The 16580-nt window shown below is 41.9% G+C and overlaps 1 protein-coding gene across 1 annotated transcript; it reads left to right on the top strand.

Annotated features, from left to right (window-relative positions):
- The first annotated feature begins 2891 nt into the window (after nt 1–2891).
- Nucleotides 2892–16374, top strand: fam171a2b (family with sequence similarity 171 member A2b). The gene is made up of 8 exons (XM_003448706.5): nt 2892–3159; nt 7225–7452; nt 8102–8194; nt 9640–9798; nt 10142–10321; nt 10420–10533; nt 10989–11115; nt 11775–16374. The coding sequence occupies exons 1-8, from the start codon at nt 3063–3065 to the stop codon at nt 13264–13266; spliced, it is 2490 nt and encodes an 829-aa protein (XP_003448754.1). The 5' UTR covers nt 2892–3062; the 3' UTR covers nt 13267–16374.
- Nucleotides 16375–16580: the final 206 nt, after the last annotated feature.

Genomic DNA, 16580 nt, shown 5'->3' with positions numbered 1-16580 from the left:
ATTTCATACATCAATAAAATCCTCTAAGCAGATGTGAAAAGCCCCACAGACAGGAGATTTGATTTCTGTAATGAAAATGAAATACCACTGTGCCAAATGTATCACTTTTTTTAATAACAATAAATCTACAAACACCTCTGTACATTGCCTGGGAAAAAAAATCCTTGAGCCAAAGAATTTTTAATTAAATAATAAAGATGATAAATATGACAGCCGGCTGCCGTTGGTGAGTGATGAAAGTAGACAGAAAGAAACCTGGATCGAAGGGAAGATCTGAACAGAGTCCAGCACTAAGCCCGTCTGTGAATTTCTGCCCTAATGTGAATAACAGAGCGAGAGAAAAAATCACTGTGCTCAAAGAAACCAAAGACAGATAGATTTATAGTTAGATTTACCGAGCTCCTCATCAGAATAGCAGACATAGCAAAACCAAAGTCGTTAAAACTCACTGCATTTATTTATTTTGAAGCATTATTTAGATTTAGCATAATTTAAATGATCAACAAGACATAAAAGGTGCATGCATAGAATCACCAGGAACAAAACACGAAAAAGTTTTAAAACTTTGCCTCAAAAATGTGGTTAAAATGCTTTTTAAATTCTGCTTCTGTTACTGAATTCACTCGTATATTTCGATTCAAGACTCTTTGAGCACTGCGTCTCTCTCTTATAACGACTGATCTTGGTTGGTTTTCCTTCTTTTGTGATGGTTTCCCCCCTCTGATTAGTTTCACCTGTGTTGTCGTCAACACCTGTTTCCGGCCAGTCACCCTCCCCAGCTACTGGAGGTTTTTGTTATTCTTGTATTCAAATGTCCGAGCATCCCTCGTGTTTATAGCTATTCCTTTTGACTTTACAACAAGAGCCACATACAGCTCACACTGATATCACATCATATCGTATCGTATATTTTCCAAATGTCTTAACATGAGAAAAGGAAATGTAATTTCAGCAGTATGTCTCATTTTTTCTACGTGATAAAATAAATGCTGCTGTCAGCATGGCTCCTCCAAAGCTGGACCGGATTGGCATGCCAATTCTGGCCCCCAGGCCTCATGTTTGACACCCCTGCTCCAGCTCAGCGCCCCATCTAGAGTTGACTTTTGTTTTAGCTGGATGCTAAACAAGCACACTTTCAGAAACTAGAAGGTGTTACCTTCCTACATTCAGTTCTGCATTACATTGTTGCTGTTAAAGGCTTTTCCAGCTGGCTGGATATCGGTGTAACCCAAACCCTAGATGTTCAACTAAGAGTTTAAGTGAAAAGTTTAAATTTTCCTTTGATATTTACTGTATATGCACAAATTCAAAGAAACACTGAAGCCTCTCAAAGTTAACGTTTGACATAGATTTAACCACTAAAACACCCAAATACACACGCTGACTCATTAGGGCTAATATTAAACCTGAAGGTGACTTCTTCCTTACAAATGAGTGAAGACAAGAACGAATAAAGCTAGATTTGAAAAAGAAGTCCAATTTCAAGAACAAGTTTCAAATGGATAAAAAAATGTTATATTATCCTGTGTCAATCAGGCTCAGTCAGTCAGGCACATATAGATATGTAAGATAAGATCAAAAAAGGTGGGAGAAGTTAAAGATAACGTACCAAAAATATTTTAAGGTGACTGAAAACTATAAAATAATTTAGTGAAGTTTTTATACCTGTCCACAGAAGAGAAACTCATTATATGAAGAAGAAAAAAAGTTTTTGCAGGGCTCTGAAACAAACAAAAACCAAATACACCCGTGCCTGAATACTTTCAGAACTACCTTTAACAGCAATAACTTAAAGTAATATTTCTCTGTATGACCTGATGCATGCTCGATCACCCAGGTCCATGGACACTTGGATGTGCTGTGAAAGTCTTATGTTTTGTTTCAGTTCATTGAGGTTTGAAGGAATTCATTTATGCAGAGATTCTGTTGCATAATCCAGTTTGTGCCGAGCTTTAGCTCCCAGACAGATGTAGTCTCGTTTGAATACTTTGGTATACAGAGGAGTTCACGGTCGACTCAATGACTGGAAGACACCCAGTCCTGTGGCTGCAGAACAAGCCCAACTCATCAGCCCTCCGTGCCTGTGCTGACAGTCAGTATGGGATGCTTGTGCTGATGTGCTGTGTTTGGTTTTCTCCAGACGTGGTGGATCATTGACAAACATCGCCATTTTGGTCTCATCTGTCCAAAGGACATTGTTCCAGAAGTGTTGTGGTTTGTCCAGATGCAACTTTGCAGACCGAAGCTATTCTGCATTGTTCTTTCCACAGAGAACAGCTTTCTCTCTGCAAACCTTCCAAATAAACCACACTTGTTCGGTTTTCTTCTAATTATACTGTCATGAACAAACATTTTGAGGCCTGCAGTTTTCCTGAGCATTGCAGTCTGACCTTGGGATGAATTTGCTGGGATGTCCAGTAACAGTTTAGATTCTTTTTATCATGAAAAAAAGCAAGAAACTACAAAACATTTAGCAGCTTTTCAGGTGGGAATATTTGATGGTTTTGTAGCATTAAACTCCAGCTATTAGTCAGTTTTGGCCTCCTCCAAAATGCATATTTAGCAAAAGGTCAGCACCTATTATGACGGATGCCATCAGAAACAAGACTGGATTATCCTTCTGTTATATCTGACCTTGTTTATCGCTGATGAACTAGATTATTATTTTGGTTTTAGTCATTACTGGTCTGTTATTGAGGTTTATCCTAATAAAGGCTTTTAAAGATGCCCTCTGTTCCACGCATTGATAAAAAAAACAAAGCTGAAAAACTGAGATTAATAATCTAATAATTAATAATAATCACATTCCGAGCAGGGGCTTTGACCTCCATGAAGGGTCCAGATTGGTATCAGAGTAGTGCAGATGGGTCGCTGTTCCACTGGAGATCAGCAGAGGGAAACGTAGCTCCCTTTCCTGCGCTCCTCCTCAGACAATAAAAACAAGGCGAAGCCCACACAGTCGGCAGCATCTCGGCTCCATTCAAAGACGTCTGAAGGGGGGAAAAAAATCAGAAATATGGACACACGGCCGCCGGTCTGGGTCTAGAGATGTAGCTGCAAGGATGCCAGCCAACTGCATCTCCCGTTTGCTCCTCTTCGTGTCGGTGTGCGCGGTTTGGGAGGCGCTGGCCAAATCTCTTCCAGATCAGGGAGCACTGGGTAAGCTCGCCATACGGGGGATGCAGCACAATGAGGAGATGGGAGTGGTTGCATTTTTACGGCTTTTGTCGACAATCAGTCGATCTGTGCAGCGATGCGCCCTGATTTTATGCCAACCTGAAAGATATTTGCGGATAATTACAGGCGAGGCTTTTTGCCGTGCTTGCCCCGGGATAGCGTCGTCTTTTGGCGGTATAGATTCTTTAATATCTGCAAGCTGCTCTGACAGAGAGGCCACGCTGGTGGCCGTGAGCTGGTTATGCTCCCGTGCTGTGCAGATGTGAGAGATTCAGATGTGAGTGCAGGCCTGAGTCTGTTGTTCCTGTGCAGTGTCAGGCCCAACTAAGCCGGGCCTTCATGTGTGTCATTGTTGCTTTGCACAGTTAGTAACAGTGAGAGCAGGAGGGCCTGCGGTCTTGGAAATGTGTCAGTCCCTGAGCCAACATTTTAGATTTCTTCACTCCAAAATCAGTTTCCCTGGATGAGAAAAAAAACCCCCGCTATTGTTCCGTTAAATAATGCTTCAGCAGAGGCCTTAAAATACCCCGTGTTTATGTTATTGTGGTGCATGTTTAAGGACATTATGTAATTACATTGCATTATGCATGCCTGAAGCTATTTTTGACATGCATGAATGGTCACAGGCACAGAGAGTGGAGGAATGTAACTGAGTATTTGAGTTACTTGCAGTGCTTTCCTGCTGTGACCTTCTCCGTTTACAGCCCCACACTGTAGAAGGAAATGCTCTTCTTTTTAATCATCGTCCTTATTTGTAGAGTCACGTATCAAAAGCAAGCTAATAATAAACTGGAACTACAGAAGATTGTGAAACCATTCCTAAAATGCTTTTTAGTGGTCCTGTATCTTTTATTATGTAGATTTTATTGATAATTCTTCACTTTACTTTTCATATTGTCACTTTTACTTTTAGAAAAAGGGTCTGAATGCTGCTTCCACCTCTCCTTTAAGAAATGTTTTGTCTCCTAGAGTCTAACTTTTTAACATAGATTTTGCACCTTTGCCTCGAGGGAGGAAATTGTTATTTAATTGATGCGTCAGGCTTGTTTCGGGAACAGCTCAGCAGTTCTCCAGACCTGCAAGCATTTGCACAATGCTACAAATCTATTCCTGTATTTAGAAATGTCACATTGCTGACACATTCGGGCCTAAGTTGTGCCACTTTATGTACTTACTGCTCGGTTACAGCCCTGGCAGGTGTTCTTTGGGTCAGCTGTGGCCCCACTGTCACGACACACCTGACATTGGGCCCTTGCACTGTGGACCTGTGACTGAGTTGGAGCAGCCAGATTCACCCTGAGCCAACATTGTTGGTCGAAGACAAATGTGGCCCATGAGAAAACTGCACATGTGGCTGAAAGCAAGGCCAAACATGTGTTACTTTAAAAAAAAAGCAAATGATGTTACACTGAATTTCTGTGAACATTTCACTCTTTTCTAACAGTTTGGTCATTTAATGGACAAAGCCCAAGTTGGTTGAGGCCAAACATTAGTAATAAGTAAACTCCAGATGTGAAACACAAACCATACATTGTTTGCTATGTGTGTTGGTGGGGATGCTGCTTGTTTTGGAAGGAAATAGATTAAATCAAATCAAGCTTACACCAAAGCGTAATCCATCTGCAGATTTTTCTTTGCATCCATATTGAGTCAGGTTTACTCCTTTATGCATATAAATTTAAAACATAAAGTCAGAGATAACAGAAACAGCGCAGGTATGATAAACACAATCGGAGCCATTAAATAGTCTTTCTGTAAAACACAAAAACAATGTCACTTTGACATTTCAGTGACTAAAGATCAGTTTATGGCAATTATATTAAAAGAAAAGTGCAAACTGTACAGGAAATTAGAGGCTTCCTGCCTCTGACTTTGAGAACCATTCGGTGAATTTAAGTTGGGTTTTGAGATGCATCCACTGAATCACTTTTGAAGGACACTGAGGGAGTGAAAAATTCCCACTGTGTCTCACTGTGACACTGTGACTCTCAGTGTTTGTGTCAGTGGAGCTGCTTCAAGCCTTCAAGTGCGGAGCCCAGATTGAGGAAATCCTCTCTACACGCACACACACAAAGGAGCCTTTATTGGACCATTTATGTTAATGGATGGCAGCATTTATGCATCCACAATGGATATGGACACACAAACACCCACACACAAACATACTGCTTATTATCTGAATGCAGCCATTAGCTGCTGTCTCTGGAAGAGTTGTGCATCGAGGGGTTTGTCGCTGGAGGCCTGCGCGGTTTTAGCTTGCAGTCCTTCAGGGACTGAAACACAACAAGCCAGCTTTTTGGAGTGTCAGCTTGTATCCATGGGAACATCCCCAGCATGACCCACATCTACGTCGTCCAAGAGACGAGATGAGAAAATGTTCCCGGGCTGAAAAGAATGATGAGGGGATGGGGGGCAGAAATAGCCATGCAACGGATTTATGACGGGTGTGGCTGTGATGACTACAAACATCATCATCAAACTAACAACAACAATCATCCCCTGCTGGAAGTGATTAGTCTGCTGCAGCAGCGCTGACAGCACATAAAACTCACCGGTCAATACATTTAAAACTCTGAATGCATTCTTCTTCAGTCACATCTGTTGACTCATAATATACATGCTGTGGGGTCAACATAAGTTACACCTCCTGGTGATGTTATACTCACTGATGCCCTAAAGGAGACCTATTTTGCGTTTCCTAATTTTCTGTCAGGGAGATATATTGTTACTACGGTGGATGCACCATAGTTCATGCTGCAGACTGACCTAAACCTTCAGCTTTAAGCTGTTTTTTCTTGTCTGGGATCTGTGTGATGTCAGTAAGAGGAGATACCTTAAAGCTGGTCATCTCAGGCACAGAAGCCCCACCCACCTAATGTTTAAACCTTCAGTTTACAAGGCTCAGCCAATCAGAACAAAACTGGCTTAAAGTGGGAGGAGCTAAAATGCCTAGTAAAGGATAAATAAGAATTATTTCGATTTTTTTTCAACTCACTATGTGTTTATACACCACTCTGCTTTTATTTCTTACTTATTATTAGTGCTGTCAGCGTTAATCTCGTTAAAATGACATTAACGCCATAACCGCATTAACGCGGCAAATTTCCGTTAGCGAGTTAGCGTGGATCACCCCCGTGCATGGGGCTGCACGGAGCTAACGGGTTAACGAGCTAACCGCGCTAATGCTTTATTCACCCCAAATATCTATGTGCCAACATGAACTGCTAGATGATGTGGCATCTTTTATGGTGCTGTTTGCTAAATGTAAGTCGCTATAGACAAAAACATACTTTTAATGCACTGATCAGTGTTTAAATATTGGGCTGTTTTGCTTCTATAACCTTTTTTTTGGAAAAATGAAGTTAAAATGTTTATTTAACCCAATTTTGTCACTTGTACATATGTAATTTAATACTTACTTGATGGGAACATATTTGCATATTTAAACATAAACTTTCTGAACACTTATGGCAAAAAATCATTAATTACTTTAATTTGAACTTAGTGTAATAATTAACTGAGGAAATTTAACATTACCATTTTTAAACTTAACTTTTCAGAAAACTTTTATTACAAAAACCATCTCTGTTAATGTAATTAAATCTAAAGCCTGATTACCTCCTCATATAAGGCAATTCTAATTATTATAGTAAATAAAATACACAGTGTATTTAATGTTTTTATTTCACCTGTTGGGGCATATGCTGTGTTTCATGGTAATTATGTGGCCTTGTCTCCGTGTAGGTCATTTTGAATGACATTGTAATGCTGCTGCATAATTATGCCGTCCTTGTAGGACAGCTGAGGGTGACTTGATAAATTGAGCCATACTCAAGTGTAATTAGATCTTTAAAACTGCAGTTTAATGAGACTACACAAGACTGGTGAATTGGAAAGCTTCACTTTTAATATGACAGAAATGTTACAGACAAATTGTCTTTTATTCTGTTCAATAATTGACAAAATATTAGCCTTGTTTGTTCAAAACACTCATCAGTTAGCTACTGGCTAATTACTGGACCTCTCTCCCGCTTTTTTTTCTTCCAGAGGTGCAAATAAGAGTCCAGGTGTTTGACAACAGCGACCTGTCCCCGTTGGCAGACGCTCAGGTGGAAGTACACGGTAACCAGACCCTGTTGGCGTCCAGCCGTGCTGGCAAAGATGGCGTGGTGAGAGTCAACTTCCTGTACCGCGCAGGAACATGGGTCATTATTACAGCCTCCAAACAAGACTACGTCACCAACTCTGTGCCCTGGCACTCCAGCCGCATCCCGCGTAAGTCCAGAGCATTTTATGCCGTGTTTGCTTTTTTTTTAACTTGGCGAGTACCGTAACGGTAAAGCCTTTATAATGTCGAGTATAGAAACATTAGATGCTATGTCCATCTTTTATATACATCCAGTAGATAATAAAACCTATGTGGAAGCTGTAGAAGGAGTCGACAGATTGAAGTTTAAAGTATTTTTTACCTGTTGACCTACCTCATCCATTTTAAGATTACTCCAAAGGGTGCGCTTGGCTTCGATACTGCTGTGATTAAAATGGAAGCAGCATTTCTGTTCCATAAAGCCTGGTAGAGCCACAGCTGAGATTTTTTTTAGAACAGTATCAGTAAGTCAGCGTTCACCGCTTTACTCTCTTGTTTTTAATTGTGGGAATAAAAAATGTCTTTTTTGTTTTTGTTGCTGGAGTTTTGAAATCTCAGTCGGGCCTGTGGATGAGGACGAGGAGACTGGATTTAAAAACTGCGTCATGTGTAATTCACCCACAGAATCCATCTTTTTCCCCTTTAGCCTTAAGGTTATGGAGCTGCTTTTGCCTGGATGATGGTTATTTTTATTATTGTGAGACTTAAAACAAACTCTGTCTCAGCAGTGTTCCTGCACCTGTGAAATGTGCTGATTTCATTTTCTTCTTCTTGTAGTGTATGCAGCAGTCAGCCTGTACCTGCTCGTTCAGAGGCCGGGAACTCTTATTCTGTATGATGATGTCCTGCAGGTGCTCTCCGGGTCTCCAGGTAAAAACAGCCTCTAAACAATTTAATATAATATAGACTCATTAGAAAACGATAGTTCTGTAGTGTTGATTTGGAGTGTTCAGTTTGGCCATTCATGAGTTTTTATTTTTATGTTACAGTCACACGAGGGAAAACAGAGGTTCAATACCAAAATGGTTGCAAATCATCGCAATCTTGTTGCCTTTTAAATGGTTGTTTTGAATTGGCTCTGCACCCACTTCCAGTTAGTAGTCTTGAAAGCAATTCTGGTGTGTCAAATTAGCAATAAAATGGCAATAAGAAGAGACAGCCTAATATCAATTTGCATTTGAATGGAGGCAAGTTGCTAATTACATGCAATCTGTTTGTTACATTTTGGTGATTAACTGCAACAAAATGTCGGAAATTGCAAATCTGTTGCACAGAAGTTCACACTGGCTTATGTTCACAGTCCAGCCTGAAACTCATAGATCTGAAACAGAAATGTAGAAATTAATTCACAGACAGCGATGCAGTTGCTTCAGGGGTGATTTAACTGCACAGTCACAATGGTACACCTGTGTAGGAAAACAACCAGAATACAACCAGCTGGCAACCAGATGACTTCAGTCCTCTATTACTCACAGATGAATTGCACTCATCATCACAGGTCGACTCAGATTGATTGCAACGTTTTGGCGAACTGTTTGTTTATAAATTACACAGCAAATATCTGCAAACCTTTGAGATAAGAGTAAATGTAGTCAGTCTGAGTCTGGAGAAAGGTTGCCTCCCATCGGGTAACCCGTGCAAGTGCATTCACAGGCAATCGAAAGTGGACATTCAGAGGTTGAGGGCGTTGCACATTCAACTTCTGGGTGAACATTTGGTCATCACAACAACTGTAATCAGTTACTGAGTATGAAACAGTTCAGTGGTTCCTGTTTTTACCCTCCTGTGACTGAGCCATTACACAACAACAGAACTCTGAGACTGTACTGTATTCCCTCCACACCCTGTATAAATGAAATCCCTGGATCCCAACAGGTATTTCGATCAGGTTTGTTTTCTTTTTCCTAATTTTACTTACTTCAGTGCGAAGTAATCCATATTTGTGAACATGTAGCCAGTTTTTCTCATCTATGGTTAAACAGTTACCGCATCCAGAGTTGGATCCACTCCAAAAATTAACCACTTCTGAGTCAGAGTGGTCTCCACCTTTCAAGAAATTTTGTGGCAAATCCTCCGTAATCCTTCTAATAATTAGATAAACAAACAAACAGATAAGCCATAATTAAGGATTCACACCCCTCTCCACAACCTTAAGCCTAGAAGAGCTGTGCATTATTATTACAAATATAGCTCAGTCACAGCCGCCTCCGTACAGCTGTAATGCACTCAAACCGATATCGTTACACCTTTTCAGAAACAAACACGGTGGTTGTAGGCGTGACAGACTGTGAGGACGGGGATTGTTTCTTTTTCAGGGGCTCGTAACCAGCCGCTGGTGCAGCTCCAGAGGAAGTCCATTCAGCTGCCGTCCAGCTCCAACTACACAGCACTCACTGCTGTGCTGACCACAGCCAGGAGCCAGTATGAAATCGGGGGATTCCCCTTCCTGCTGGGCCAAGAGACCAACAGCTCAGGTCAGTGTCAGTCTGTCAAACTGGTGTCACAGTGTGGGCAAAGTTTCTGTGCCTTTCTGGATCGTCTGAGAAGGTTTCACTGGACACATCTACGTCTTTCCAATAAAATCTTAATGCCGCAGTTTGCATGGATATTGTAGTGTGCTTTAGAAGTAGTTCTCCCAGATCTGAGTATAAGCTTGATGTAAATAATTTGCTGCTATTTTGCTAATTTATTGTCATTTATAGCCACTCGTATACCACAAATTTGATGGTTCCAACTTGTCTGGTAGCAAAATGAAGATCAGGGTTATTATTCTGTTCATTTTTAGCTGTTTGTATTTGTGCCTTACCACCAATGCAGGTGCAGAAACTGGGTGGATGGACTTGACGGCACTGGCAGTGGTCAGCATTCAGCTTTTTGATAAAGACGGCAGCGTGATCCGTGTTTCAGATCCGATCCACATCTCTGTGCCGCTGCCGTCAGACACCCGAAACAGGATGGCCACGAGTGTGCCCGCTTGGCTGTATCAGCCAAAGACGGGTAAGCTCTGTGCTAAAACTTACAAATAGTCTTTTATTAATGTAAATTATGTATGTATGACTGTACTTAGAGGCTGCTGATCATTTTTTTTCTTCCAGGGCTGTGGGTTCGGAACGGGACGGGCTACATCAAAAAAGACGGGACACAGTTTGTCTGGAACGTCGTGGTTCCTCAGATGGGATACTGGTTGGCTGCCTTTCCGACATCTTCAGGTATTGAAATTGAAACGGCTGTTATTGGTAAAATGTTAACTGGTGACTCTTCATGTGCCTTTATACTGCTGTGGAAACACAGATGACAAGAAGCTGGAGACGCCTTTACTATAAGATTCACTTTATCGTCCCTGAGGAACTCAATAATAAATCAATAAACAAGGTGATTTAAAAAAATCCTAGCTTCCTTAAACTTGCATCCGTTTTTAATGGCCACCAGGGGGTGACTCCTCTGGCTGAAACAGACACCAAGATGGTGACAGCAAAACCAAAGGGTGACGTCATGTAGCTATTATCAGCTGAACCAAGTTCCTGGTTATTTCATGATCAATGTAAATCAAATTCTTTCCTCCTCACTCACTTTACAAACAAACTAGCAGTTGTTGGGACAGTATAATAGGGAGCTGACATGCTATGAATGAATCTGAGTTAACTTTTGCAATGATGTCTTGCAGGTTTAGGTTTGTCTCATCCAGGCTTGAGGGATATCACCACCTACCACACTCTGTTCCTGCTGTCCATCCTGGGATCACTGGCCTTGCTGGTGCTCATCCTGCTCTGCGTGCTGCTCTACTACTGCAGGTGTGGGGAGCATAGGTCCAGGTCCCACTTTTAGGTTTCTTTTTGTAGCAAAAATGTGGGTTTACTTTAGTCCTGCAAACCCTATTTTTTCTACTCTTCGCTCTGTATGATATTAGTAGAGAAGAGATCTATATATCACAATGTTCGGACCACACCCACCTGCTGTTTATGAGGGGCGACCAATCATAAGGAAAATAGCTTACCAGAGGACGGGCTTGTTTTACACATTTAAAGCAGCTTGTTTAAAACAGCTTGTTTTAAATGTGGGCTTATTTAAGGTTTGAAGAAAGTTTATTTTGAGCATAGAATTATGCAAAGATACTCTAGTAGACATGTTTCCTTTTTTTACTATAAAATAACATTAAAGACATTAATTACATTTAATTAAAGATTAAATAACATTAATTAAAGGTTTCTTGTGTACACTTTTAACAAATTCAGGGGTCTATTATTTACTGTAGCACACAAATAATATCCGCTAGATAGTGTACCACAGTTTTTTTTTCCAGTAATGTACTGATCATGCCTATGATGAAGGTCTTAAAAAGTGGCTTTACTGGGTTAAGTTCCTGCTTTATTAGACACTTCTTGAAATCCCACCTCTTTTTTTAGGAGATATTTTGCTTCTTTCTGACTTTCAGTTTTTGTTTATCTTTCAGACGGAAGTGTCTGAAACCACGTCGACAGCAAGGCAAACCTCACACGTCCAATCTAAACGGCGCTAAGAGAGACCAGGGCACATCCACGTCACGGCTAAATCTGATCTGTGGAGGCCATGTTGAATCAGGCCCCTCCAATGACAAATCTGACTTGTCGCCATCGCGAGACTACCAGAGTTCAAGGGAGGATTTAACTAAGCATGTTCCAGCCCACATGCTGCGACACGCAAAGGGTAAAAATGCGTCAGGTTCCCAACGGGGTGAAAGCTTCCCCATGAAGGTTACACGTGCCACAGAGACCAACAACTTGGACAGCCCTTTGTTGCATGACGACTACAACCGGAACTACAGCCCCAAAGATAACAAGGAGTCCGACTATCACAGACACCACAACGCCAACGACAATCGAGGGTACTCCTCCGATCCCCCGTCCCCACCTCGCTTCCAAGGTTACGTCCCAAGCCAGTCCGACAAGCCTCCGGATTATTCCGCAGCAGCAGCAGACAGCCTTGCCCGACCTACTTCCCTCAACACCCAACCAGGTCAGATCATCTTCTGCAGCTCCATTGACCAGATGAAGGAGAACATGTACCGCAGCATGGTGCCAACCCTGGTTATCCCCGCCCACTACATGCGGCTGCCATCTGAGTTTTCTGGCAAAGATGGCAAGGACCAGAAGGATCAAGACAAAGATGGCACACAGATGGGAGGAGGCCAGCAGCACCATCACCACCACTCCCAGAAGCAAGGCCAGCAGCAGCAACAGCAGCAGCAAGGAGGATCTCAAGGCGACGACTCTGAGGAACCGAGCTGGGCATCTGACTCGTCCGGGGGGCCTGTGACCATCCCAGTGCTATTCAACGATTCCACCATGGCTCAAATGAACGGGGAACTGCAGGCTCTGACGGAGAAGAAGCTCCTGGAACTTGGAGTTAAACAACACCCCAGGGCGTGGTTCATCTCTCTCGATGGTCGAGCTAACGCTCACGTGCGCCACTCCTACATAGATGTTGGGAATGACCTCAGTGGCGGTGGTGGATTCGGAGGTGGCTCCAGCAGCACTCCGCGGGATGTCAACCTGGAACCGCCTCTGGAGGCCCAAGAGCGAAAATCAGCTGGAAATAGAAAGGGAAAAGATGAGCGCTGGGGAACGGGAGGACGGAAGGGCCACGGTGTTAGCAGCGGCGGGAAGAGTTACTCCAAGCTGGCCTACCCTGACCACAGCGAACCCAGCAGCAGTGAGGGACGTCCCGTCTCTCCCGAGGAGAACTCCCTAACCCCTCTTTTGGATGAAGGCCCGTCCTCCCGAGGATCCACCATCCCTAGAAGAGGACGCAGCCGTGTGAACAGCAGCCGCAGCAGCAACAGCGAGAACCGCCGCGACTCCATGACCAGTCCAGAGGATGATTCCGAGGACAAAGATGAGAACAAGAAGAGCCCCTGGCAGAAGATCGAAGACAGGCCTCTGATGGTCTTCCACCCCAGGAAGTGAGCTTTTTGAATGAACACTGGAACTATAACAGCCTTGTGAGAGGGGAGTCTTTGACATCACCGAGAGGGAGGTCACAATAAGCACAGCCACTGCTTCACCAATCCATATCCAGGTTGTTGTTTGACCTTTGTGTTTGCCAGTTACTCTCGTAGCCTCACTGTCAGTTAATCCCTCTGGTTTCCACTGAGTTGTAGATTGAAATCTGTCCAGTTTATTGTGAACCCCGTCTCCTATCACCTGTCACTGAACCATGGTCTGAGCCATTGCACATACTGACTGTGGAAATAGCCATTTTATAGAGCAAAATATAAGAATAGAGCACTTGCTAATAATTTGATAACTTATTGATTGATACTTACAGAGTATTTGGAAGTGGATGGCATTTTTTATGGAACTGATGGGAATTTTTGGCAAATTAGGTTTTTTCCCTGGACTAATTCTACCCAAATGCTCACAAGATGTGAGCTTCTTTTTTCTTCTCTACTCCGAAACAGCTTCCCTGTCTGAAGAAGTTGTGTAAGTTTGTCCTTGAGCCCTTGTGAACAGATTACAGAAATATTATAAAGTCCAGCGTGCGACTTGCATTTTGCTCCTTCAGGGATGTTCTTGATTTCCTCTTCCTCCTGTACTGTGTTCATGTGTTGTAATTACTTACTCAAATAGTAATGATTTGAACTGTTCAGTGTCATCTCCATCTTCTCTGTAATATTACAGTGATCTACTGTACAATTTTGCCAAAAGTACGCATTTCTGCCTTTCTTCTCTTGGTGAGAGTTTTGGCCAGCAGAGACTTTGTTGCATTTGGGTCATTCCAGTAAAAATCAATCAGTGCCTCCCACCTGACCCCGTTTGAATCAGCAGATTTTTTTCTACAACAACTTTAGCATCTGTAATAAAGAAATGTAAGGTTTCACCTTAATACTGTGGATATTTTCAGAGTTATAAGCCCTCAAAATACCTAGGAGTGGTTTAAAATTCAGCTCTTTTTAATTCACATTAAAGCTCTGTTAAAAACTTTATTTCACACCCACTCTGTCACAACCCAAAGGGTCTCAGGACGAGTGGATGCTCTGAGTACAAGCCAACATATGAGAACACTTGAGCTAAACAAAAGTAATGGCCAAAGAAAATCTGGAGACCCTCGAGGATTTTGAAAAACTTCTTTAGAACCTAAAATTGTTGGATAAATGTGATTTATCCAAATGATTAAACACAGTATGTGAGCACCAATGTCATTTCTTGTTTCTACAACTGTGCGCTACAATCATGTGTGTTGAAAGATCACTGTATAGGAATCACAGCTGTGAGATGAGCCTGATATAAAGATGTAGATCAAAACGGGAACCTTTCATATGCTATAGCTTACTATCCCACCCACTGGGTGATATAATCCTTTAAAGTTTACTCAATTTTTTGGGAGTTTTCTCTGGTGAATTATTAGAGTTGTTTCTGTAAAATCTGTGTTCATCAAAAGCAACATTATGGATTTTAGATTGTGACGCTTGGAGATGGTGTAACATTGATTTGGTCACAGTTTCTAACTTTGTAAATGTATTTTTTCACATTTATGATGTTAAAAACTCAAGTAAAACCCTGTGTACTTTGAGGGCCTATAACTTGGACAGTATTTATAGAATGAAGGTAAAAATTTGCATGGCCTCGTTAAAAAAGCCGTGGAAGCTTCCGAGGGGGTCAGGTGGGAATTTTTTTTTTCAGATTTGGCTGATTTTATATGGCATGACCCATTTATCTTGTGTAAATATATGCCCAGATATTTGAAAGACCATTTGGTATAGAAAGGTTGCATGCATATGAATGTATGAAATAAACAGAAGGCACCAAAAGCCCTCCCCTACAAGTTCCTGCTGTGTAGACAACCCCTAAACGCCAAGAAACAAGCGTAGGTCCAAACCGCTTTTACTTGAAGACTTACTACTTCTGAAATATCCTACTGAGCTCAGCGGGGGTTGCCTGTAGACAGAGCCTGAACCACTTCTCTCCTGTAAGTGCCTTCTTTCACATAGGATCGAGTGATAGGCATGCCGGTCCCTTTTTAAAATGCAGTCGGCGGTCACCTAAACTCACTGTCGAGATCGGCAGGCACTGATAAGCACACTGCATTGCGGTAACAACAACACGCGTCACTCTGGGGAGCATGCCTGCCAAAACAGACAACTTTTCTTGCGGCTATTCCGTCCTTGGATATCTTAATTTCTTGTATCTATCCTCTTTTTTCACCAAACCTGTAAATGGTATGATCTATATGAGATTTTATGTGTATACAATGTGCATGTTAAATGTAGAATAGGGTGTTTTTAATGATTTTTTTTTAACTATTATTATTGATAACAAGGATGTTTGGCACAAAATGATGCATTGGACTGTGTTGCCAAATGAACTTCATGAAGATACACTGACTTTTCCCTTAATCCAGTTCTAACGAAATTCACTTCCGGTCGTAAATGTTTACAAAGATAACATACTGACCAACACGCTCCTGCTGTTACTAGCATCACCACTGCCTATTCAACAACTGTGAACTCAGAGAGGCTGACGGCTGTTTTGTTGGTGGTTTTTGCAGAGTAATGGGTTGCTTATGAAGGGAAAACGGCTGTATAAAAGTCATGCCGACATGTTGGTCCTTTGTACCATTCGCTTGCTGTTCATAAGCCTGTGTCAGTAGCCTACGGAACAAGCTGAAAATGTGATGTAACTCACAGTCTGAAGAATAGCACAACCACGAATCGAATCCTGCTGAAATGTTGCGTCCACTGCTGTAAGTGTACTTTTATTTTTTTGAACCAGATATGGAAAGTATTGAGTTGTGCAATCGTGGCTTTTCTTGCTTTATGTTTTGCATATGGAGTGTTTTCTCAGATTTGGTGAATGATTTGACACCGAATCCCTGAGAGGAAACTTCAAATCTGGCAACCTACCGTGCTGGATGTTTTTGATAGTACTTAAGAGCGTCAAGAGGACTGAGCTGTAGGCCTTCATCCTGTGCAGTAAATCATCGGCTTCATTCACCTGGTCAGTTGTTTGTAAACTGTAAATTGATTCAACTTTCTGTACATGAGACAAAATAGAAATAAATTTGTTCCCACGGTCTGTCTGTGTTTGGGATTTTATTTTGAAAACCACATCAAAACTAGCCTCTAATTAGGTCAAAAGTCCATGAAGAAAAGCAGCAAACTCAAGCTGTTGGAAAAGTGAACGTAGCAGAACAAACAGAGATGGCAAATAGATGTTCTACCAAAGGATACTGAGGGCAATCAAGGGAAGAGGAAACAGCTGGAGGAAAAGAAACAGCTGAA

Source organism: Oreochromis niloticus, linkage group LG8 (assembly GCF_001858045.2).
Source record: "Oreochromis niloticus isolate F11D_XX linkage group LG8, O_niloticus_UMD_NMBU, whole genome shotgun sequence".
NCBI classification, from domain to species: Eukaryota; Metazoa; Chordata; class Actinopteri; order Cichliformes; family Cichlidae; genus Oreochromis; species Oreochromis niloticus.
The sequence above is the reverse complement of the archived record's forward strand: the minus strand, read 5'-3'. Positions and strand labels throughout refer to the sequence as shown.